At 44.1% G+C, this 24,020-nt stretch overlaps 1 protein-coding gene across 1 annotated transcript; it reads left to right on the forward strand.

The window, feature by feature from the left end:
* Positions 1–7,310: 7,310 nt before the first annotated feature.
* LOC126157112 (serine/arginine repetitive matrix protein 3-like) lies at positions 7,311–23,785 on the forward strand. Its single transcript, XM_049916353.1, has 3 exons — positions 7,311–7,484; positions 7,573–8,287; positions 23,652–23,785. The coding sequence occupies exons 1-3, from the start codon at positions 7,311–7,313 to the stop codon at positions 23,783–23,785; spliced, it is 1,023 nt and encodes a 340-aa protein (XP_049772310.1).
* The last annotated feature ends 235 nt before the right edge of the window (positions 23,786–24,020 follow it).

Raw genomic sequence — 24,020 nt, forward strand, 5'->3', positions numbered from 1 at the left:
AGGAAGCAGCTGTAAGAATATCAGGAACTCAGATGGTAAACCAGTTCTAAACAGAGAAGGAAAAACTTAAATGTGGGAGAGGGTCTCTATAAGGGAGATCAACTTGAAAGTAATACTGTAGAAAGGTAGTGGATGCTGATGAAGATGAGAGGGGAGATATGATTCTGCGAAAAGAATTTGACAAGTCTCTGAAGAAGTCGAAACAGGACACCGGGAGTGGGCGATATTCCGCCAGAACTGCTAACAGCCTTGGGAGAGCCAGCCATGACAAAACTCTTCCTTCTGGTGTGCACGATGTATGGGACAGGCGAAATGATCTCAGACTTCAAGAAGAATATGGTAATTCCAATTCCAAAGAAGTCAGTTGCTGACTGGCGTGAAAATTACCGAACTATCAGTTTCATAAGTCATGACTGCAAAATGCTAACACGAATTCTCTATACAAGAATGGAAAAACTTCCCCCTTGGGGAAGATTAGCTTGGATTCTGGAGAAATGTATGAACATGGGAGGCAATACTGACCTTACGACTTATCTTAGAAGAAAGATTAAGAAAAGGCAAACCTACGTTTCTAGCATTTGTAGACTTAGAGAAAGCTTTTGACAATGTTAACTGGAATACTCTTTTTCAAATTCTGAAGGTGGCAGGGGTAAAATACAGGGAGCGAAAGGCTATTTACAGTTTGTACAGAAACCAGATGGCAGTTATAAGAGTCGAGGGGCATGAAAGGGAAGCAGTGGTTGGGAAAGGAGTAAGACAGGGTTGTAGCCTCTCCCCGATGTTATTCAATCTGTATATTGAGCAAGCAGTAAAGGAAACAAAAGAAAAATTCGGAGTAGGTATTAAAATTCATGGAGAAGAAGTAAAAACCTTGAGGTTCGCTGATGACATTGTAATTCTGTCAGAGACAGCAAAGGACTTGGAAGAGCAGTTGAATGGAATGGACAGTGTCTTGAAAGGAGGATATAAGATGAACATCAACAAAAGCAAAACGAGGATAATGGAATGTAGTCGAATTAAGTCGGGTGATGCTGAGGGAATTAGATTAGGAAATGAGACACTTAAAGTTGTAAAGGAGTTTTGCTATTTAGGGAGTAAAATAACCGATGATGGTCGAAGTAGAGAGGATATAAAATGTAGACTGGCAATGGCAAGGAAAGCGTTTCTCAAGAAGAGAAATTTGTTAACATCGAGTATAGATTTAAGTGTCAGGAAGTCGTTTCTGAAAGTATTTGTATGGAGTGTAGCCATGTATGGAAGTGAAACATGGACGATAACTAGTTTGGACAAGAAGAGAATAGAAGCTTTCGAAATGTGGTGCTACAGAAGAATGCTGAAGATAAGGTGGGTAGATCACGTAACTAATGAGGAGGTATTGAATAGGATTGGGGAGAAGAGAAGTTTGTGGCACAACTTGACTAGAAGAAGGGATCGGTTGGTAGGACATGTTTTGAGGCATCAAGGGATCACAAATTTAGCATTGGAGGGCAGTGTGGAGGGTAAAAATCGTAGAGGGAGACCAAGAGATGAATACACTAAGCAGATTCAGAAGGATGTAGGTTGCAGTAGATACTGGGAGATGAAGAAGCTTGCACAGGATAGAGTAGCATGGAGAGCTGCATCAAACCAGTCTCAGGACTGAAGACCACAACAACAACAGACATTTCCAGGGGCGGACCACAGTTTAATGGTCATGAACTATAGATTAAAACTGAAGAAACTGGAAAAAAGTAGGAAATTAAGGAGATGGGACCTGGACAAGTTGAAAGAACCAGAGCTTGTTGAGAGCTTCAGAGGGAACATTAGGCAATGGCTGACCAGAACAGTGCAAAGGAATACAGTGGAAGACGAATAGAAAGCTCTAAGAGATGAAACAGTGGAGGCAGCAGAGGATGAAGCACGTAAAAATAGAAGGTGACCTAGTAGAAATCCTTGGATAACACTAGAAGTACTGAATTTAAGTGATGAAAGGGGAAAATTTAAAAAGCAGCAAATGGAGCACGCGAAAGGGAATGCAAATGTGTAAAAGATGAGACTGACAGGAAGTGCGTAATTCATAAGGACGAATGGTCAGAGGACAAATGCATGTACTCAGAAGCATGTTTCACTAGGGGAAAGGTGGATCAGCCTACAGGAAAATGAAAGAGGCCTTTGGGGAAAAGGAAGCAGCTGTAAGAATATTAGGAACTCAGATGGTAAACCAGTTCTAAACAGAGAAGGAAAAACTTAAATGTGGGAGAGGGTCTCTATAAGGGAGATCAACTTGAAAGTAATACTGTAGAAAGGTAGTGGATGCTGATGAAGATGAGAGGGGAGATATGATTCTGCGAAAAGAATTTGACAAGTCTCTGAAGAAGTCGAAACAGGACACCGGGAGTGGGCGATATTCCGCCAGAACTGCTAACAGCCTTGGGAGAGCCAGCCATGACAAAACTCTTCCTTCTGGTGTGCACGATGTATGGGACAGGCGAAATGATCTCAGACTTCAAGAAGAATATGGTAATTCCAATTCCAAAGAAGTCAGTTGCTGACTGGCGTGAAAATTACCGAACTATCAGTTTCATAAGTCATGACTGCAAAATGCTAACACGAATTCTCTATACAAGAATGGAAAAACTTCCCCCTTGGGGAAGATTAGCTTGGATTCTGGAGAAATGTATGAACATGGGAGGCAATTATGATCCTACGACTTATCTTACAAGATGGTTAAGGAAAGGCAACTTACATTTATAGCATTTGTAGACTTAGAGAAAGCTTTTAACAGTGTTGACTGGAATACTCTCTTTGAAAATTTGAAGGTAGCAGGGGTAAAATACAGGGAGCGAACGCTGTTTACAGCTTGTACAGAAACCAGACGGCGGTTATAAGAGTCGAGGGGCATGAAAGGAAGATAGTAGTTGAAAAAGGACTGTCACAGGTTTGTAGCCTACCCTAATGTTATTCATTATGTACACAGAACAAGCAGTAAAGAAAATAAAAGAAAAATTTGGAATAGGAATTAAAGTTCAGAGAAAAGTAGTAAAAACTCGGACGTTTGTCGATAACATTGTAATTCTGTCAGAGACAGCAAAGTACTTTGAAGAGCAGTTGAACGGAATGCACAGTGCCTTGAAAGGAGGATATATGGTGAACATCAACAAAAGAAAAATAAGAATAATGAAAAGTAGTCGAATTAAATCACGTGTTGTTAAGGGACTCAGACTAAGAAACGATAAATTTAAAGTAGTAGATGAGTTTTACCATTTGGACAGCAAAATAGCTGATGATGCCGAAGTAGAGAGGATATAAAATGTAGACTGGAAACGGCAACAAAAGCATTTCTGAAGAAGAGAAATTTGTTAATATCCAATATGGAAATAAGTGTTAGGAAGTCTTTTCTGAAGGTATTTGTCTGGAGTGTAGCCATGTAAAGTGAAATATGGACCTTAAACAGTTTTGATGAAAAGAGAAGCTTTCGAAATCTGAAACTCCAGAAGAATGCTGAAGATTAGATTGGTTGATCAAGTAACTAATGAGGAAGTACTCACCAGAATTGTCGAGACAAGAAATTTGTGTCATAACTTGACCAAAAGAACGGATTCGTTGATAGGTCACATTCTGAGACATCAGGTGATCACCACTTTATTACTGGAGGGAAGAGAGGGGCTGGAAATCGTAGAGCTAGACCAGGGGGTGAATACAGTAAGAAGATTCAGAAAGATGCAGGTTGCAGTAGTTATCCGAAGATGAAGAGGCTAGCACTGGATAGAGTAGCATGGAGAGCAGCACAAACCGGTCGTTGGACTGAAGACCACAACAACAATAACAACAGTAGGGTATTACAAAACGATACCAGCAAACTTCTAGCGGTTGCAGAGGTGTTTCGAAGAACAAATTGAGGATGGGAACCTGTGTACCGAAACGTCATCCAACGACGCTACAGAACGTCGAAGACATAGACGCCGACGCCCGCCACTACGCCATCCTTTCGGCATCAATCGTGACGCTTTACGCTTAAGGACTGCAGGCGAAACATCTCAAGTGTACCTGTCAGCTTTCAGGACGTTAGATGGCGCCGAACACGTCAACTGTCACAACAGCACTGTAGAGACCGCTAACAGCAGTGGCGGAAGAGGGAAAAGACACACATACTCTGCATAAACTCAGCGCTCATTCGAGGTCTGTCTCGTAGTCTGTGCCGCATTATTGGTCCAAAACAGCGCGGTATGCATTTCGCTTAAGATGAATCGAAAAGAAATGGGGAAGCAGCTTTATGCGTCTGCGAGTGAAGACATCCAAATGGACGCCAGTGACACCATTCTACGTTTGCGGCTATTCGTCAACGTCTGGATGAAACTGTTGGTTTCGAAGGACATCAAAACGGAGGAGGTAGCATGCGAAGCTCATGCAAGGTATGATATGAAGAGGAAGAATTAGAGAGATTCGATGCAGACCCGTTCCGAAGCGCTCGCGTTGTGGCACAGACGTTACAAAAACAACATAGCGTTTTCGATGGTGGTCTAAGGAGGGAAGGCTTCAATTCCTTTTTCAGAAGGCTCAGGCGCTGACGGCTCATGATGTTTCTAAACGTGTGGAGTTCGGGCCCTGGTTTTCAGCGTCAAGCCACGCAGCCATATTACGCCACATATGTTTGGTTCACCGACGAGGCGTCCTTTAACCATGAGGGTGTGTACGCCGCTGACCATTGTCGTATTTGTGTGGATGAGGACCCCCACACCACCCACGAGCAAGTTCATCAAGAAAAGTTTAGGATAAATTTATGGGCTGGCATGGTACACAGTTGCTTGATTGGCCGCTGCATGCCTGTTCCTCACAAGCGACAGCTATGCAACATTCGTTCGAGAAGTGGTGCCGAAATTTCTGGAGGAGAAGCCACTTGCAGTCCGTCGATGTATATCTTTCCTGTACGATGGGGAACCCACACGTTTCAGTGTCGCAGCTGGAGCCTTGATCGGACAGATGTTTGATGACTGGATTGGTAGAGGTAGTCCAATATTTGGCCACCTCGGTCGCCTGACATCAAACAGCTGGACATTTTCTTGTGGGGTCATCTGAAGAAGGTGGTTTATGAAACGGCAGTGGAGTCGCCGAGGACTTAGTTGCAAGGACAGCGTGTGCAGCTGTTCGCACCATGCCCAGCATCTTTGAGCGAGAGTGTCAGTCAATGGTACACAGATGTTAGACTCGCTGCAGTACTAGAGGTAGATATTTTGAACACCTCTTCTACTTCTATTTAATTTCTTTTAACAAGAGAATAAAAATTGTAAACTCCTTGAAACTTGTCTTGTCTGCTACAATGAATACCCTTATATTCACCCCCCTTTTCTTTGGGTGCATATTTCCTTTCCTTTGAATTAAATAAAAGCGCCGCTTTCCCGAAATCTCCGCCGTTATTGAACGGAACTGACTGCAGATAACTCCGAAGGACGGCGATTACAGGCGTTATCCCCTGTAATTTCGACGCTGTCGGTATCTTTCTGTTACATCTGTATACAGAAAGAACTTAGAGATTTTCGAAGCTACCAGGAGAAAAATAAGCAGTGGATGGAAATCAACAATAGTTACTTAGCCCCTGTATACTATGAAAATTTTTCAGATGGTTAAAAAGGTTTTTACTTTGCAAACAAGTCGACTAATGTAGTAGTGCTCAATACGTAAGTAATCTCACACACACACATTTGGCTATTCAGTATACATCTGCCACTGATAATATGCTGGAATATCGGTCTGGCAAATATTGCGAAGTGCAAATCATGATATGCACCAAGTTGTCCTTTGTCAAGTAGATTCAAGATAAGGAGCACACGGAGTGCAAGACTTTCTTACTGTATAAAAATGTTCAGTAGGCGAAGTGGTGCATAACATAGGTTCAGTTGTGGGTAGAGCAGGTGGCAGACTTCGGTTTATTGGTAGAAAAGCAACTAGTCTACAAATTAGATTGCTCGTGTGGCCCAATTCTCAAGTGGGACCAATACGAAACAGGACTAACACGGATACTGAATGAATACAGGGAAGGGCAGCACGAATTGTCGCAGATTCGTTTGATCCGTAGGACAGTGTGACAGAGGTGCTGAGGAAAGTAAACTGGCAGACTCTTGAAGATACACGTAAACTATCCCAAGAAAGCCTAGATTCATTACAGCACGCGCAGAGGCATTTAAACAATCTACATGTACATACATACTCCACAAACCACCGTAGGGTACCTTGTACCACTAGTAATATTCTGCTCTCCTGTTCCACTCGCAAACAGAGCGAGGGAGGAACGATTGTCCAAAGGCCTCCATATAAGCCCTAATTTCTCGCATTTTCTCTTTATAGTCCTTAGACGAAATGTACGTGGTGGCAACAGAATCGTTCTGCACTGGGCCTCAAATGCCGGTTCTCTAAATTTGCACGATAGTGACTCGGGGAAAGAGCATCGGCTTCCCTCCAGGATTCCCTTTTGAATTCACGAAGCGTTGTAGTGCATTCTAATTGAACTTACTGATAACAAATCTAGTGGCTCGCCTGTGGATTGTTTCGATATCTCCCTTTCATCCGACCTGTTGTGGATCCCAAACAATCGAACACCACTCATGCATGGGTCGCACTAACATTCTATAGACCGTTCCTTATAGAAGAGCTTGACTTTCCCAAAATTCTCTAAGTAAGACGAAGTCTAACATCCACCTTCCCTACTGTCAAGCTGCAGTGCACATTGCATTTCATATTGCTTTGCAACATTACCCCTAGATACTTAACCGAAGTTCAAATGGTTCAAATGGCTCTGAGCACTATGGGACTTCTGAGGTCATCAGTCCCCTAGAACTTAGAACTACTTAAACCTAACTAACCTAAGGACATCACACACATCCAGGCCCGAGGCAGGATTCGAACCCGCGACCGTAGCGGTATTTCAAGGCCGTTATTACGGCCAGAATTGGTTGTTCTGGGTACTGATTTCTCAGGATCTACGCACCCAAATTGCGTGAAAATGTAATCACATGTGAGTTCTAGTATAATAGATTTGTCCAATGAATACCCGTTTATCATCTGCATTTCTTCTTGGTGTAGCAATTTTAATGGCCAGTAGTGTATGATGTATTGGAAGTCTGAATGAAACCAACCTGGTTTCAGAAAAGAAATGTGTTGCATTACTTATTGAGCGCCCATCGTAGATGCAGATATCTTTAAAAGAAGAATAAGCCATGAGTTTCTTTCCTCAATTCGTGATTTCATTTTTAATTTAACAGAGATAAACTTGTTGGATATCGTTGTCGACATGTCACTGAAATTTGATATAGTAAATGTAGAGGAGTGTGAGGAATATGAGGGCGAAGAAGAGGCTTAGCCGGTGGGCCCTTACGTCCGTTTTCATCGTCGCTCGCTCGCGCACAACGCGCTCTCCTTTCCCGCACAGCGCAGAACGAGGAGCTGCTACTCCCGGAGAGAAGGGAGCAGAGAGGTCGGCCGCTGCTGCAGACGACGGCCGCCGGCTGATGGCCCCGACGAGCAAGAAGAAGAGGAAAGCGACCATATTTTACGGGTAATGGAATGTCGTAACATCGATTCAACTCCGGCGGCGCGAAGAGCCGCGCAACCCCTTCGCCGTCCCGCCGTCGCTGCCCGACTATAGCTGCTCCCCCTTTCCCCTCTACGCGAGCCGGACTCGGCGACGAAGGAGAGACGGAGAGCCTCAGGGGCGGCAGAAGGAGGAGGAGGAGGAGGAGGAGGAGGAGGAGGAGAGGGGATACGGAGCCGCGGGCGTGGCGGGGGGTGGCGGGGGCGTGGCCGCGGTGCGCGCGCCCGCTGCGCAGTGGGGGCGGCCGAGGGCTCCGCCGGCGGCGAGCGCGCCTCCGCCAAAAATCTGGCCGCGTCGCCGCCGCCGCCTCCGCCGCCTCCGCCGCCGCCGCTGCCGCCTCCGGCCGACACTCGGCGCGGAGCCGTCCTCCGCTGCTCTGCCCTCGCCGCACTCTGCCAGCCACCCCCTCCTGCCCGCCCCTCCAGGCACCGCTCGCTTCCCGCCGCGTGCTGTCAAGTGAAGTGGCCGGCGACCTCCGAGGCGGCGCGGGATGCGGCCCGGCGACGGCGGGCCGCGCTGCGGACAGGCGCCCTGCTGAGGCGACGCGGCCGGGCATGCGGTCCAAGCCGGTGGCACGGAGGCTCGCGCAAGGTAGGAGACGGCTCGCTGCTCGCTGCGCGCTGCCGGCGCTGCTCGCGTGGGAGGGGGCCGCCGCCTGCCGCCTGCCGCCACCCCTCGCCAGCATATGTTGTTTTGTTTTGCCTCCCTCACGAGCGCGCTGCGGTGCGTCGAGGGTCATGTCAGGGACCGGCCTACTGCCGCCGCGTGTGTTTCCCTCCGCTTAAATCGTGTCGGCGGTGTGTTGCCGTGTCACCGATTGAAGGACACAAACATCTGCAACCAGTCACTTGTTTTTCTGAAGTTGTAGTATATCCCGTCATAAGTCGATGATGACATGATATTGGGTTGTCAGCTCAGTAACAGTAACAGTAGTAACGTAGCGTTTCAGCCACCTGCTCGTCATCGTCAGCCGACGTCTAACGTTTTCCCCCAAGGCAATAACGAGCAGTCTCTAAGCAACGTTTCGTCAAGTACCCTGATCCTCATCTTCGGATGATATCTGTATATAGCAAGAAGGAAACCTGATAAGCAGAGTTAAATATGCTCATGAGTCACTCCACTTTTTTCACTTCATGGAGCTTGTTGAAATACAAAGTACATTCAATTACTATTAGTTTTTTATGTTTTTACTGTGCACTGTGTAGTCAACCGGCAGCGTTTTTCTCTCTGCGTACAAACTCATTTTTAAAATCGTAGAGACATTAGAGCGTCAGTTTTCACCATTAACAGTCGCTCAGTTCACGTGGCACTGAATGTATAATATTTACGTAAATGACGATTGATAGCATTTCGAAATTAGATCGAAATAAATTCGCTGAACGCGAATAACTTGGCCTCAGTTGTGTTAGGTACAGATGTTCTACATGTATAACACTCCGAAATGAATTGTAGAACTAAAATTAAAGTTTAATTGGCAGCACTTGTTCAGCACAGCCTAACCTAAAACGTTCGCTCTGAAAGCCATTATGTCAGATTTCTACTCACTCAGCTGGCCTCAGTGTGAGAACTGATTGCTTTACTGATCCCTCGTCAACTACACTAGGAAGGTCTACCGTCCATTAACGAAAGAAACATCTCTTATTGACTGTTCGCCTTTCATAGTCACGGTGCATTTCGTCTTTCTCCAGTACATAACTAAACCCACTTCAAAAAAAGTACAATACTCCAAACCGCTAAGTGGAATTAAGAAATTAAAGTAGCTGGCTACAGAGACTCGAGCCTTTTTTTTTTAATTCAATAGTCACGTTTAAACCAGAGTCAAAGTGTTATGTCACGTTTGTAAACACATAGCTGAACTGCGAATGGAAAGTGAATCCTTCACTCACCTGCCGAAGACAATACCTTGAATATAAATTTCCCACCGACATTTGTTGTCCCTATTATGTCTCGTGGATTATCACTAAGAAACCGTTTATGGACCGCTTTATGACTATTATCTATGCATGAAGATTTGCTTTGTGGAAATAACAGAGTATCCACAATCAAAATTGTCAACAACTAAATCAGCTGCGTTTCGTTCACAATCTAGTATAAGTCTGTTTTTTCATCGCCGATCCTATCTTACTTATTTATCTTTCCGGTATTAACGTATCTAAAAGAACTAACTGCGTACGATGTTTAGATGTACGACGGATTTCTATCATAGAAGGCGTCATCACATCTGTTCGTTGATATTTCCACACGTTTAGCTAGCGTTAATTTGTCCAGAGATGCCTTTCTGTTAGTAATTACATCGTTCAATGCAAAAAGTATACTAATAGCATGCGATCATGCCAACAACTAGGATTATAGAGTCTGATGACGATAGTCAAAGATTTAAACCGGTTATAACACTAATAACTGTGAATAACCAGAATGTTTTTAAGCTAATAAAATAAACTTAGATCGCAATAAATAATTGCACGGAAGACATAATACAGTCTTTGATAATACATTGTTTCCTCCTTTTTTGGCTTGTCGTTAAGAAGAGTGTTTAATAGTCTTAAGCCGCACATTTTTGTCACTTGTTTCTTCCATTTGTTCTTTATCTTAACATCTTGTCGATCATGTTAAATACTTTCAGCTTTCAACTGATATCTTCGTTTTCTTTCCTTTCCTTGCCTCTCCAACAAGCGGTCTTATTTTGCCCTTCGTATTCTTCTGACCTTTTGTTTCGTTAGTCCTCAACATTCACATCCATAAATTAATGTTAATACTTCCTTTACTTAGTGTTATTTTAGAACTGTTTCTAGTCTGCTGTTTAAAAAGATGCTCTTGAATGTACCTCATACATTTGTACTTGTAAGAATTTATCCTGTTCCATTGATGGTTGTTATATTACCCTTGCTTATTTAATCTTATCGAAGTAATATTCAAATTTCGTAATCAAAATCACTGTTGAAGATCGTCACCTGATTCAGTTACAATCACTTGTCCATCTATAAATACTGTCGTATTTAATGTGATTCACTTTAAAGTGTCCAGTTTCTTTTGACATTCATCGCGCGTACGATTATGCATAGTCTTGTCTACGCACTTAAACTGTCTCAAGTTACAAGTTCTGTCGCGGATACTTTACATAATTCTAAAATAAGAAGAATAGAAACATTATTCTTAATGCAGATTCGTAACTTGACCTTTTCATTTAGTTCTAAGCTTTTGGATTCCGAGCAATGTATGTGTATTATTTTCTGAATGTGTTGTCCATTGTCAAACATCTGTGCAGAAAAGAGCATCATCTTGGTCAGTTTGTTTCAAAGACGTTTGTGTATAAAAAGAGAAGTGGTTCTCTTCTCAGTTACAATGTCGAGCTTCAGATTAACCTCATGAATGGAAATTTATAGCTGTCATTAGGTGACGACAGTTGGCGATATTGACAGGAATTCTACACTGGTATATTACAGTGCAAAAGAAACAAGACTTTCCTCTTTAAATAGTACCGAGTGAATTCCTGTCACCTATAGATTACAGCGTTTAATCCTCATACAAATAGCGAACACAGTAACCTTATGAGTAACTCCTTGCACATGAGCAGACTTTAGAACGTTATGAAGGACTGGAATATTCTTTTTGTAAGTGTAGTCATATTTCTAAAGAGTTAGGATTTACCGTCAAATGTAACATGAACGTAGCATCTGTTTCAGTAGCGTATCATATTATAAGTGAGATTCATTTTCAAGTTGGCGGAAGAAATCCTGCACAGTTGTTAAAGACCTCTTGCTGTTTTTCTTTACTATACATCTATCATTGCCAATAATCCAAATCTAATATTTACCCACCAACGTCTTATTGAAGATCACTCATGTATATTTAATTAAAAAGCAGGCTGTATATTCTGCGTTTAGCGTAGACAAGTTAATTTTTAATTTGTTTAGGACTGTGCATTTCAAAGGCATACCTCATCATAAAAAGCGCTTGAACTGGAAGGCGTCTGTTACATACTATTATTTCCATGTTTTTCTGTCCAAGGCTAAGTTTGGAAACGGAATGTAATTCTGAAGAAAAAAACAAAACTAACATCTGTGTGAAGTTGACTGAAGAGTAAGACACGTCTTAAAATACAAATAACTTTTGATTTACGATGGTTTTCTTTGCTTAGTTATCCTAAAATTACCACGTTTTTCCGCCTCTCTAAAGGGAAGTAGTAGAAATACAGCTTCCAGCAAGAATAGTAGGCAAACATTCGTGAGGTCATGGACTCAGTGAGAATGAGGCGCCCCTCACGTCTCGATCTGATACAAGTGCTTTGACTTTCTGCCTTTGCGTTCCTCATGTACCGGCACTTGAGTTGCACGAGAGCAAGGCGAAAGATTGGCCATCTGGCACAAAGAGGTCTTTGATAACAACGGACCTTGGTGTTTACTGCGTGAGTACATCTTGCGCACTAAGGTATGCAACTTCAAACCCCTCTCTATTAATGTTCCAAGGAGCGGTCGCGGACTGACTGAACAACAAGAATCGCATTCGGGAGAACCGAGGTACACAATCTGGCCATTCAGACGTGGGTTTTCCGTATTTTCCCTGAATCGCTTAAGGAAAATGCTCATGCTTCCCTTTTAATACCCAGCCCGACCTTATGTTCCGTCTCCGCTGACTGTCTCGACGGGGCTTCGAGAAGTTATCCTTCTTCCCCCAAGTAAACTGTGATCTATGGAATAGTGTTGTTTAAGCCCGCATCTCGTGGTCGTGCGGTAGCGTTCTCGCTTCCCACGCCCGGGTTCCCGGGTTCGATTCCCGGCGGGGTCAGGGATTTTCTCTGCCTCGTGATGGCCGGGTGTTGTGTGCTGTCCTTAGGTTAGTTAGGTTTAAGTAGTTCTAAGTTCTAGGGGACTGATGACCATAGCTGTTAAGTCCCATAGTGCTCAGAGCCATTTGAACCATTTTTGAATAGTGTTGTTTCTGTGGCTTTCTGTATCTTAGTCGTACTGCCTGTGTTTCAAAAGTGGAAATTGCCATACTTAGCCGTCATTAAATTGTTTTGGGTGTTTTACGGCCTAAGAAAATTCGTCAGTCTCGGTGAGAGGGTGCGGGGGTTCTGCTCTTTCATTTACAGCAGCTAAGAAATTTAAACGTGGTCCTATCTCTCTTGAAGATGCTAATACAGATCATAATAGCTAGTGTGTGAGCACATTATGATACTGACCGACCGATGATTTGAATTGTATGAAGCAGATGAGGCCGTTGGAATATCAGAAGAAATATTACGGTGCATTTTACGTGAAGAATTAAGAACGCGAAAAATTTGTGCAAGATGGGCAAGGCATTTGTTCAACGCTAACCAAGAGCGACTGCAAATAGCTGCTAGTCAATAAGATTTCGACTGTTTCGAAAAAGGACCCAACATTTTTTTACGCTCAATATTTCTTGTGGATGAAACATGGGTCCATAATTTCACGCTGCAAACAGCCTTCGAAGCAACGAGTGGGAGCCGATAGCAGTGCGTCAATAAACGTGAAGTCAGTTTCATCTGCCGGAAAGCTATCGGCCTAGGCAAAAGAGCTTTATCTTGTTGAGTACCTTGTAAATTCTGAAACAACAAGTGTCAAATCTCACGCAAGTCTTGAAGGCTAACGGGTTGGAAAAATACATCAGAAGACTCCTGGCCTACAAACAAAACAGAAATCATTCTTCATCAGGACAGTTTTTCTGCCACTTAGATGCTTTGACTATGGGAAGATGGAAGGATCTGAAGTATGAAATGTTACAGCGTCCATCCTATGAAGCACATTTAGCTGAGACGTACATCATAAAGGAATTTGTCGTTGGAAAATGTTTTGAGTTCGATTAGCATATCATGTCCCACGTAGATGACTGTTCTGAGAACTTTGCAGAATCCCACTCCGGGGATAGAATTCACGTAGTGGAAAAACAATGGATGAAGTGCATTGACACAAAAGGCATTGAGTCGTAAAGAAATGTAAACACTGGATTACGTACATTATCTCAAAAGGCACTGAGTCGTAAACAATTACATTTCTTCATTTTTTTTAAAAAAAGAAACGCACCGAATCTTTCACTGTAAGGCCTATAATTTTGCCACGGTACCCTCGTATGTGGAACTGTTCTGTATAGTGACTGCGGCTAGTGCTTTTTATATTATTATGCGTGTGCACGAAAATGAAAGGAAGGGAGAAACGTCCCTTCAGCAGAATCTTTCTGGGGGGTTGGTGAGTTTAATATCATCCCTTGGCGGAAGGATCGCCATCAGCAGTTTTGTTATGAGTTTATTCCGTTAGATAGCGGACAGAGGCTTAGAACATGGATACACAATCCGGTGGCCAGGAACCGCACACCTCCAACTCTGTTCCACTTTTCGTCTGCTGCTGATGATGAGAATATCTTTCATCATCGAATTCCTGTTGGCTGCCTATGAGACTGACACTACCAAGCTGAACACTTGATACATTCGTTCTTCAAAAAAAGAAAGGAATTAAGTATAAAGTTTAAAGTCCCGCTGTCATCCAGGTCAATAGAGACGAAGGGCAAGCTCCAGTTTCAGAAGATTGGAAAGGAAATCGGCAGTGCGCTTTCAAGGAAACCATCTCAGCGATCGTTTTAAGCGATTTATAGAAATAAAGGAAAACGTAAATGTGGAAGGTCAGACGAGGGTTTGAACCGCCTTCCTCTCAAAAGCGCGTCTAGCGTGCTAACCACTGCGCCACCTCGTTCGGTTCGTCCTTCGGTAGCGTCGCACCAAGTAGCTATCACCCGAGGCCTGGACTCGCTGCTCTCTTAGCAGCGAGCGACGTGCAAGACAAAAAAACCACGCGACGCACTGTTCCTTAGGTTTAATCAGAAACGTTTACTAGCGGTCGCAGATTATTTTCTCGCACTGCCACACTATCAATCAGTCCAAATAAGGTTGCCAGCCCACTTAAACTCGCGAGGCAGGATTAAACTGCCCAGTGCTTCAGAGTCAATGAAGCCAATAATTAGAAGCCCTGTACTACTCCAACCACTTTCAGTAATATCCCGAGGTCCGCCCACTGGGCTTCAGCAACTTTAGCCGAAAATGTCCACAACAGCAAAACAGGAAATCAGTTCAAAGTTAATAGGAAAAGAATGACACAGAACACCACACTCAGATGTGGAAGAAAACTAATATACTACCTCCAATAAAAACCTTGTCAAATCCGTCTTGTTCACTGAAACACCAACCGTCTAATTAGCTAGTTGGCTCCACAACTTAGCACGTGATCTCTGTCTACTGTGTGTGTGCACGCTCACAACGTGGTAACATCCTCCTACTAAAGCAATAGATCCGTTGAGCGCTCCGCCGGCCGCGGTGGTCTAGCGGTTCTGGCGCTGCAGTCCGGAACCGCGGGACTGCTACGGTCGCAGGTTCGAATCCTGCCTCGGGCATGGGTGTGTGTGATGTCTTTAGGTTAGTTAGGTTTAAGTAGTTCTAAGTTCTAGGGGACTTATGACCTAAGATGTTGAGTCCCATAGTGCTCAGAGCCATTTGAACCATTTCGTTGAGTGCTCCTTACTCACACACCGCAAATGCCCTTGCCAGTTTTCTTTCCGTACTGGAAGAAATGCTTCGTGGATCACTAAGAATCTGAACACAGAAATCAGTAATACTCTCGAATCAGCACTTCCGCTCCGGAGAGTCAGCAACACCCAGGAGTACCGATCGATTACCCCTGACTCGATGATCTCCAAAGCCTCGAAATTACTTAACATTCAGGCCTTTCGACCAGTCAGAATCAGTTGCCGCGTGCAAGCAGTTTCATTGCCTACTCCCCGCTTGCGCTAATAACTCCACTGCGAAAACCTGCCAAATCTTCTGAAACCTTCAGTCGCCAACAAGGGCTTGGAAACGTCTGCCATACTAGGAAATTCAGTTTCCCTTGAGATTTCCTGCAAATCCCTTTTAGGTGGGCCAGGGAAAGTCTGCCCAATCATCTACAAGCTGGAGAAACTTCCTCTCCCGGATAATCACTGTGGCGTAGACACTAGCCACAGGAAAAGCCCACAGGTGCAGCCGGGACAGGTCAATGGGTCAGTAAAGTTTGTGTTAATGAATGAAGTGTACAGGGCTACAGCCGAAAATTCTGAATTAAAAACTTGAAAATCACTTTACATCGAGCATCCAGTATTGTAAGATGAATCGGCATTCTTATTCTACAAACGGTGATACAGAAGACTAATTAGGCTTGGGAGAATAAGCTCGTATGTGCTAGAAATTGCTACAAAACTGACCTCGTACAATGAAATGCGTGAGTCGTTGGCAAATTAGAACAGAGTCGTTTCTTCGTGCTCTTCTTTCTGCTGATCACTAATTGTTACTTAAGAAAATATCTCAGCTAGGATGTGATCCGACTATCGTTAAGTTACACTTACTTCTCTTCCATTCTCAAATAGTTAAGAGGTGATTGAGCTCCTCGTTCTCAGGTTATTCCACGAACGAAAAAAAAATATAGCACTCTACCGGACTGCCCAAGAGCACTTGATAGAGTATAACACGCTGATAAAATCTTTTTACATGAAGCGAGGTCGCTATGACCTCCGGAGGCGAGAGCCTGATCTTGATTAATCGTAGAGTTAGCAAACTCAGTCACGTTTAAATTTAATTGTACAGATAAGAGATAGACGTATTACACACAACATGTGCTTATGTTTAGATTGTTCTGGCTCACAAGTTTCGACGATGACACTTACACCCACTCCAAATATGAGTTTGGTGCTTCTGAAATTTGAGGATAATTTTGAAAACTCAATTCCGGAAATGAGGCTCATGCAGTATAAGATAAGTACTTGAAGTCCTGTCTTCGGATCCTCGTCGATCCTTTTGACCTACTTTCATGTCCACTTCACCTCGTCTAAATTCCATTTGTTCACTATCACCATACTAGCCATAGTGGTGCAGCCGTCTCCCAGTTGAAAGCATTGATAGGCATATCTGAATTCTGTGTGTGAAGACACCGTTCGCCAATTTTGGTGCTACACATTTATTTTGGGAGAATGGTCACCGAGGTGTAAATAAATGGTCAGTGTATCTAAGTATATGTTTGACTGATAACGTGGACATTTTCAAGGCCAAAGTTGTTGTTAAGCCTGCCTTGGTTTACACGAAAGGATTCAAGTAAAACACTGAAAACTAAACTCCGCCAGAAAACACCATGAAGGCCCAACGTTGCCGATTGGTCGCCTTATCATTTTCAGGCCACAGGCGTCACTGGATGCGGATATGGAGGGGCATGAGGTCAGCTCACCGCTCTGCCGGCTGCTTGTCTGTTTACGACACCGGCGCCGCTACCTCTCAATTAAGTAGCTCTTCACTTTGCCTCACAAAGGCTGAGTGTACCCCGCTTGCCAACAGCGCTCGGCAGACCGAATGGCTAGCCCAGCCCGACCGCTCTTAACTTCGGTAATCTGACGGTAACCGGTGTTACCGCTGCGGCAAGGCCGTTCGCAAGTAAAACACTGCTTGTGATAAGTTATTCTCTCTCGGTTCACAAATAAGACAGCTAAGAGCCCCGATGGTTGTGCGTACAGTTTGGTTCGCGTGGTGATGTGACTATTGGAAATAATTTTTAACATACTACCAAATGCGACTCTAGGACGTTTCAGACGAAGCTGAAATTACGTGTACATATTGGTGTTGGACAAAAATATGGAAACAGTGTGAGAAAAGTATGCTTGGACAAACATGTAGATGTTAGGCAAGATGAAATGGTTCAAATGGCTCTAAGCACTATGGGACTTAAAATCTGAGGTTATCAGTCCCCTAGACTTAGGACTACTTAAACCTAACTAACCTAAGGACCTCACACACATCCATACCCAAGGCAAGATTCGAACCTGCGACCATAGCAGCAGCGCGCTTCCGGACTGAAGTGCCTAGAACCGCTCGGTCACATCGGCCGGCGCTAGGCAAGCCTGCAGGCTGTTGCGCTGTTGCATTTGACCACTAACAGCACCTGTGAAACGTCCCCAATACGTTGCAAGTGTCAGTCTTGCTCAGAAGAGTGTTATGCGTAGTTGTGAGTGCAGTACGTCGGAGCTAAGTGAATACGAACATGGGCATATTGTTGGTGCTTGTGTGGTGGGTAGTTACGTGACCAAGAGAGTCGAAGTCTTTGGTGTATCGGGAGGTACCGTAGCGAATATTAATACCACATACGGGTAAACTGGAAAAACATCATCCGCTTAGTCACAACACGGATGAAAGTGTGTGTTGCGTGAAAATGACAGACGGTCATTTAAGAGGATTGTGACGAAAAATAAGACGAAGACAACTGTAAAAGTCATTGCAAAACCGAATGTCGCAGTCACGTATCCTGTCAGCCCCAGAGCAACACTGAGGGAGATCCATAAGCAAGGAATTGCACGGCGGACCGGAATTTCAAACAACACATCAGTGATGCCAATGCATATAACAGGAAAACGTGGTGAAGAAGTCATAAAACCTAGACTATGGAGCAATGGAAGAATGTAATTTTGTTGGATGAGTCTTGTTTCACTTTGTTTCCAACTTCTTAACGATTTTACGTCCCAAGAGTGCAACATAACGGCGAGGGTTCGGTGATTATTTGGGCAGCCATATCCTGCTCTTCCATGTCCCCCATGGCTACTCTTCATGCCGCGTGGGATTAGCCGAGCGGTGTCAGGCGCTGCAGTCATGGACTGTGAGGCTGGTTCCGGCGGAGGTTCGAGTCCTCCCTCGGGCATGGTGTGTGCGTTTGTCCTTAGGATTAGTAGTGTGTAAGCTTCGGGACTGATGACCTTAGCAGTTAAGTCCCATAAGATTTCACACACATTTGAACATTTTTGCCGAGAATTATGTCATCATTTTGGCTGATCAGATAGATTTCATGGTATAATGTTTGTTCCCCGGTGCTGATACTGTAATCCAAGAAGATAGGGCTCATATTTTGATATTTCGCACTGTCCTTTTGGTTTCTTGAGGACGAGGATGTACTTCGCATCTCCCCAGGCCACCACAGTCATCAGATCTCAGTGTTATTGAGCCTTTGTGGACTAATTTAGGGAGCGGTGTGCTTGATTGTAACCCACTTCCTTCATCACTACCGGAACTTGCCACTCATCTGCATGAAGAATGGTGTGAGACGCCTACCAAAATCATGCAGAGACTGTATTCACCCATTCCGAGACGATTGGAAACTGTTCTCAATGTCAACTGTTTTCCTACTGCGGTGTGCGTACTGTAAGACCTTCGGCATGCACACCATCAGATTATTTGACTTGTCGCTCTAACGAAGTAGGCGAGTGTCAGCAATATGTCTCGTGGTCTTATCGTGGCGTGTTTATTTTCTGCCGTTAGGTCAGACGATAGAAATGCCACTTGCACGCTTAGAGTAGAAGATTGACGGTGACCAACTTTAAACAAAACTTGATTAATTTTCACACACATATATTAAAATAATAACAAGCATAAAAATAACTTAACTTGGTTCTCGATGCTATTTACAATTGACAATCTGAAGTTCCTTTGGTCTTGGTACCTTAATCTTATTCTCACATGTCTCTGATACTTGACAAAAGTGTCTATACATTTATCTTCATGGCTATGTACAGGAATATGATAATCTTATTAGGCGCAGACTGAAACTATAGACTGCTACAGACAAATGCAGACTAATGCGGACTAAGCAGACTAACTAATCGGAGGTCTTTACACACGTTATAATACCTCGAGCGTTCAGGTATCACTGCGCGAGTGTGATCCGCGAGGAGAAAAGGTTCTACGTTAGCAGCAGTCTCATTGGCTGCATTACATATTAATACGCGGATCGGCGGAAGCAGAATTTGGTCCGTCTCTAAGACAGCGCCATCTCGTAGTGCGGAGACGGACGAGCTCTGCGCTCAGTGGGACGCGCTCTAGTGGGAAAGTTGTGTACGCGCTGACTACGCGGAACTATGTACACTACACCTATACTTTTGTGTTGTGTTTTTGATGTTTAAAGACTTTTTCCACCCACTGTATGCACGTTTGTCTGTATCACGTTTTGTGCAGTGGTCTTCACTGAAAGAAAACCACACAGTCAATTCAATACAATCAAACAAAATTCATAATACTGAATAGTCAGGGTGAACGCACTTGAAATAACATAAAAATCTGTAGTATCGTATGGGGTTGGTAAGCTGTATCCTTTTTTTTCTCGGATCTCGGACCCATATTAGGAATGAGCATTGCTGCCTTTGTTATTGAGGATGCTCTCGCTTCCTGTGTGTGTGTGTGTGTGTGTGTGTGTGTGTGTGTGTGAGTCATTGAGTGGGTAGTGGGGCTGGGTGGGGCGTGTGGCGGACGGTTTTGTGTGCAGTTTTAAGATGCATGTCAAAATATGTGAAATTTTAAGTCATCCTTTGCAGCTGCATAACCATTTATTTGCATAGGCATTTATTGTGGATTGAACAAAGGCTTGGACTAAACGGTTTGTGTGTAACCGTATTTCTATTTTGTGTATTACAGAGATTGCTATTTAAAGCCTGATGATGAAACCACAGAATTTGAAACTGATTTTACATAACAAAAAAATATAATCATGACTGAACCTATTCTTAGTTCTTAGCCCCAACCTTCGTATGTTGAAACTGTTTTAAGTAACATGTGCATTGAAATTTTTCTTGGGAGATTGTTGTACATCGTGACTCCAAGGTGTATTACTGTCGAATTTGCATTCTGGTCGCTCAGATAGTCAGATTACTCAACAAGTGTTACCAATTTACTTCAACCAGTCACTATTTACGTTTTCGAATTTCATTCTCATTTTCAAGCACCTATTTGGAGCAGGCATATTTCTCTGTATCATGACAATATAGTTTTGTATGCATTAAAATATAAAATCAAACTACGCTGACAGAAAGAAAGAAGAGGATGCATGAAAACTAATGAAAAAAAAGTCAGGCGTCTTGTTTGCATTGGCTAGAGTTGAAGTATACAAATTTTTGTGAAGACATCGGAAAGAATACATAGGAATGAAATTAACGGCGTATCGCAGATTAGACACATGGAAATACAAAAATTATTAGGCTCATAGATATGCACAGGAGAATTTCAGAACTTTGGGTATGGATTGAATTATGAAGTGTATATCTCTAAACGCTTCAGTCAGTGCCTCTAGACTGGGAAATAGTCCTACACGTGGTTTGTATGCTGGCTAGTAAGCCAGCAGGTGTTGCTGGAGACCATGAGGACCCCTATGAAGTGTATATCTCTAAACGCTTCAGTCTGTGCCTCTAGACTGGGAAATAGTCCTACACATGGTTTGTATGCTGGCTAGTAAGCCAGCAGGTGTTGCTGGAGACCATGAGGACCAGATGTGTTCGCTGAGTAGCATGTCTGGCGAACACTTATACCAGGAAACCAGTGCTAAGTGACGTTCTTTGAAAAACGCTTGTTCCTCAAGTGGTCGGAATTTGTACTTTCGAAGTATGACATGAGTAGTTTCCTGAAAGAAGAGACAGTGCTGCGAACTCCACTTGCGTGGGAAGCAGTGCTGCTCGTAGTTTTTCGAAGAAGGCTTGTATGTCCCTCGTCCCTTGTGCCGGGCCTTGTACATTCCGAGTATGACCTTAGGAAAGAAGGCTAGACTTTGAACTCCCTCTAGCTGTTGCATGCCAAATAACCCTCAAATAGTAGAAGTCAAGATCGTATCTTATATCCAGTTCTGGTTTACGCCCGCTGTGGCGCTGAACAGTGCAGACATCTACATCGCGGTTTTTCAGCAACGTATAAGGCTGCTATCTCTACAACACAAAATGAAAGAGCTCCAGTATAATGACTTCATTTCCTCTCCACTCAGGACACCCATACAGCATTAAAATATCCATTTCAGACTGAGGCCTTTGCTGTTTATGAAAAACTGAAGCAGACTCAAGAGCTACCAAACCAGGTACTGTCGAGCCGCCGACACACACACAAACACACACACACACACACACACACACACACACACACACACACACACACACGTGTTGGACGTTATCCTGTGCTCAGGTAATGAAACGTAGCACATTGGTCGATGAATACAACGCTCGTCTATTCACTGCAGCATGCTCTGTGGGAGTCACATTATTTGAGTAAGTCACGCGTATTTCCTGGACACGAATTATTTTGTGTATTTAGATGTCAATCACATGGTGACATTGTGCCTTTAGACGGCGACGAGGGATACTACCACTTGAGTTAAGGGTTCTTCAGAGACTTACCTTTAAGGGTTATACAACGGAGGGCTCTTCCAATGCCTTCTTTCTACAAATTTAAAAAATTACTTGAACTCCCTGACAGAGTAAAACAGTGTACCGGACGGGACCTCAAAACCGAAACTTTGCTTTTCGAGGGTAGTAAAGTTGACAACTGAGCTGTCCAGCAGGCACGACTGATGACTCGTCCCTTCGTCCAGCAGTACTCGTCCAGCTGGGTCTGGAGATGAGGTTCTGCGAGTTTGGAAGGTAGGAGACGATTACTGGTGGAACTGAACCTGGGACGTCGGATCGTGAATCATGTCTGGATAGTTCAGGTATTAAGAAGATCGACCGTAAAAGGCAAAGTTCTGTGTTGGAGTGCCTGTCCGACAGGCAGTATCGTTTTGTTAGATTGATGTTCAGATTGGTACACTGTAGTAGACATCATGGGTGTACCAGATCACCTCATTCATCTGATACGGAGATTATACCTTGACCAAGAAGTCACGGTGAGAACTATGTAGGGAACAACGAAATGGATAAAGATTCAGAAAGGGGTCCGGCAAGGCTGCATACTGTCACCGTACTTATTCAATCTGTAAGCAGAACATGTTATGAGGAATGCGAGGCTAAATGAAGGAGAAACAGGAATTAAAATAGCTGGAATAAATGTAAACAACCTCAGGTACGCGGATGATACGACCCTGTTGGCAGAAAGTGAAGAAGAATTGAGAACATCCTTGCTGAAGGTGAAAGACGAAAGTGAAACGGCCGGTCTTAGGCTGAATGTGAAGAAAACGAAAATTATGGCAACTACACCTACCAATTCGTGGGATATAGCAGGAGAAACCACGGAGGTAGTGACCACATTCAGTTATCTCGGTTCCCAGATCTCTGCTGATGGCGACTGCAACCATGATATCCGGAGACACCTGTTGCTCGGTAGACAGGCGATGTCAACTCTTGACAAGGTTATAAGGTCGAGAGATATAACACTAGCAACAAAGATCCGTATTGTGAGGGCTATGGTCTTTCCAGTTGTGATGTATGGATGTGACAACTGGACCATTAGAAAGGCTGAACGGCGAAGAATTGACCCCTTCGAATTGTGGTGTTGGGGGAAACTTGTTAGAGTTCCATGGACTGCAAAGAGAACCAACAGATCAATATTGGAGCAAATAAAACCAGATTTCTCCCTGGAAGGTCTAATGTTAAAACAAAAGCTGAGCTACTTTGGACACACAATGCGAAGGCATGCCTCGCTGTAAAAACATTAATGCTGGGGAAGATTGAAGGAACTAGAAGAGCCGGCCGGAGTGGCCGTGCGGTTCTAGGCGTTACAGTCTGAAACCGAGCGACCGCTACGGTCGTAGGTTCGAATCCTGCCTCGTGCATGGATGTGTGTGATGTTCATAGGTTAGTTAGGTTTAATTAGTTCTAAGTTCTAGGCGACTGATGACCTCAGAAGTTAAGTCGCATAGTGCTCAGAGACATTTGAACCTTTTGAACTAGAAGAAGAGGACGTCAGAGGATGAGATGGATCGATGGCATCACAGAAGCAATGTGTTGCAACCTGGAAGTTCTACGGGAGAAAGTGAAAGGCAGGAAAAAGTGGCGTGAGTTGGTTCATGGGGTCACGAAGGGTCGGAACCGACTAAACGAATAGAGAGAGAGAGTAGACATCCACTTTGTTTGCAGTCATTTGGGCCATTTTTTTTTTTTTGTCGAAATTTCCCCAATAAACTAGAACCACGCCGATACTGGATAAATAAACCAAATTTCATATGTTAAGTGGTGCTTTGTTGTTGTAAATGTGGTTATTATAGAGTAATTTTAGGTGTTTAGAAGTCTGCACACCAGTCACCCGTTACGTATAGCGTTGGCGCCCTTGTAGGACACTGGCCTGACAGTTGCCAGGCGCCGCGCCGCCGCCCGCCACTCAGCTCGTGGACGGGACGCGCTTCCGGCCGCTGGGCGTCGTGTGAAGGCCGACGCCGGCCGCCGCGCCGCGCCGCGCCGCACGCATAAATTATGCGCCCCTGTCTCCGGCGCGCCGCCGTCACGCAGCCCGACCGCCCACCCACTCAATACACACTCCGCTCGTCTTTCCCTGTCCCTAGGGAGATCGTCACGACTCGGCGGAGACAACCTACTGCTGGAGGCCAGTGACCGCCGCGCACGAATAAAGCTGAGGGAGCTGTTACTGTCCTGTCCGAGGGGGAAGGAAATTGTTAAGCGGCACGGACCAAGTGAAACTCCTGAC

Source organism: Schistocerca cancellata, chromosome 2 (genome assembly GCF_023864275.1).
Source record: "Schistocerca cancellata isolate TAMUIC-IGC-003103 chromosome 2, iqSchCanc2.1, whole genome shotgun sequence".
NCBI lineage: Eukaryota > Metazoa > Arthropoda > Insecta > Orthoptera > Acrididae > Schistocerca > Schistocerca cancellata.